General features: G+C 50.3%; 1 protein-coding gene across 2 annotated transcripts in view; it reads right to left on the reverse strand.

Annotated features, from left to right (window-relative positions):
- AXIN1 (axin 1) overlaps positions 1–1,524 on the reverse strand; it is a 79,200-nt gene that overhangs the window by 28,662 nt on the left and 49,014 nt on the right. For both annotated transcript variants that reach the window (XM_012805797.2, XM_012805798.2), the window contains exon 2: positions 1,200–1,340. In XM_012805797.2, the coding sequence (XP_012661251.1) occupies positions 1,200–1,340 (141 nt within the window). The remainder of the gene's footprint in view (positions 1–1,199; positions 1,341–1,524) is intronic.

Raw genomic sequence — 1,524 nt, forward strand, 5'->3', positions numbered from 1 at the left:
TTTTTTGGTTGCAGCCATCATTGTTGTTTGGCGGGCCTGGGCTGGGGATTCGAACCTGCCACCTTAGGTATATGTGGCTGGCACCTTAGCCGCTTGAGCCACAGGCGCCAAGCCCTTGGCTATTTTTAGAGACAGGTCTCTCTCTTGCTCAGGCTGGTCTCCAGCCTGTGAGCTCAGGCAATCTACTCACTTTAGCCTCCCAAGTGCTAAAGATTGCAGGCGTGAGTCAATTTTCTGGTGTATCAGGAGTGCATTTATATTGATAAATTCATACTGTGCACTTGGGTCCCCAACAGCCACCTGCTAAAGCATAGGAGAAGGGGTTGTGTAATAAGCACATTTCCACAAAGAGGGTTTCCCTGACAACACAACAATGAAAGAATAAGCTCCTAGCTATCACCACAATGCAGGGGACCAGGACATTGTGGGACACAGAGGCTTGGCATAGAACAGCCACATGGGCTCCTCTCTCCATCTCCCCTGGGGCCCACACTAAGCAGACGACAGGAAGCTCACCTGATAGGACAGGGCTCTGTACCATGGCAGTGCTGACAGGAAGTGTGCCTGCAGCTGCCTTTCAGGGACCATGTCTGTTGTGACAGCCACCAGTGAGGCAGCTGGCCTACTTACCTTTAAGCTGAACTCTGGACTGTGAAAACCAAAGAGGAAATGGCCTAACACTCTAGCTCAGGCAAGCTGGAACATCTCTCCACTGTACTCTGACTCTCCTTTTAGGGCTCCAGCAGCCTGGGCCACCGGGAGAAGCAGCTAATCCAAGTTGGGTTCTAGCTTGCGCTTCTTAAACCACAGCTTATCTGTTTTATTTTTATTTTTCAGACTGTCTTACAGCATCAGCCTCAAACTCCTGGGCTCAAGTGATCCTCTTGCCTTAGCCTCCCAAGTAGCTGGGACTACAGATGCCCTCTACCACATCCAGCTGATTTTTCTATTTTGTGTGGAGATGGAGTTTCACTATGTTGCCTAGGCTGGTCTCGAACTCTTTGAGCTCAAGGGATCCTCCTGCCTTGGCCTCCCACAATGCTAGGATTACATACATGACCCACTGTGCCCCACACTGTCTGTGTTTCAGATGCACTAATCTCTGGGAGGGGACACCAGAAGCTTTTTCTATGAAGACAAAGCCTGGAGGTGCTGAGGTTGGCATGAGGACCCGTACTCCCGACAAGGGCAGGACTTACACGCTGCTGTCTGTGAGGGACAGGGTGTCTGCATCACTGGACAGGCTCTGCTGCTCACTGTCATTGGCACTGGTGGCTGGGGCCAGGGCATAGCCGGCATTGACGTAGCAGGAGTTGACTGGCTCCCTCCAGGATCCATACCTACAAACAAGCAGCATGTTAGTGGCAGCCTGCCAATAGCCTCTTATTTTAATCCACATTTTCAGAATTATCGCAATATCCTAATGTATGAATTTATTTATTTATTTTTGCAGTTTTTTTTTTTGAGACAGAGCCTCAAGCTGCCCCCCTGGGTAGAGTGCCGTGGCATCACAGCTCACAGCAA

Source organism: Otolemur garnettii, unplaced genomic scaffold (assembly GCF_000181295.1).
Source record: "Otolemur garnettii isolate 467f Iridium unplaced genomic scaffold, OtoGar3 scaffold00044, whole genome shotgun sequence".
Lineage (NCBI taxonomy): Eukaryota > Metazoa > Chordata > Mammalia > Primates > Galagidae > Otolemur > Otolemur garnettii.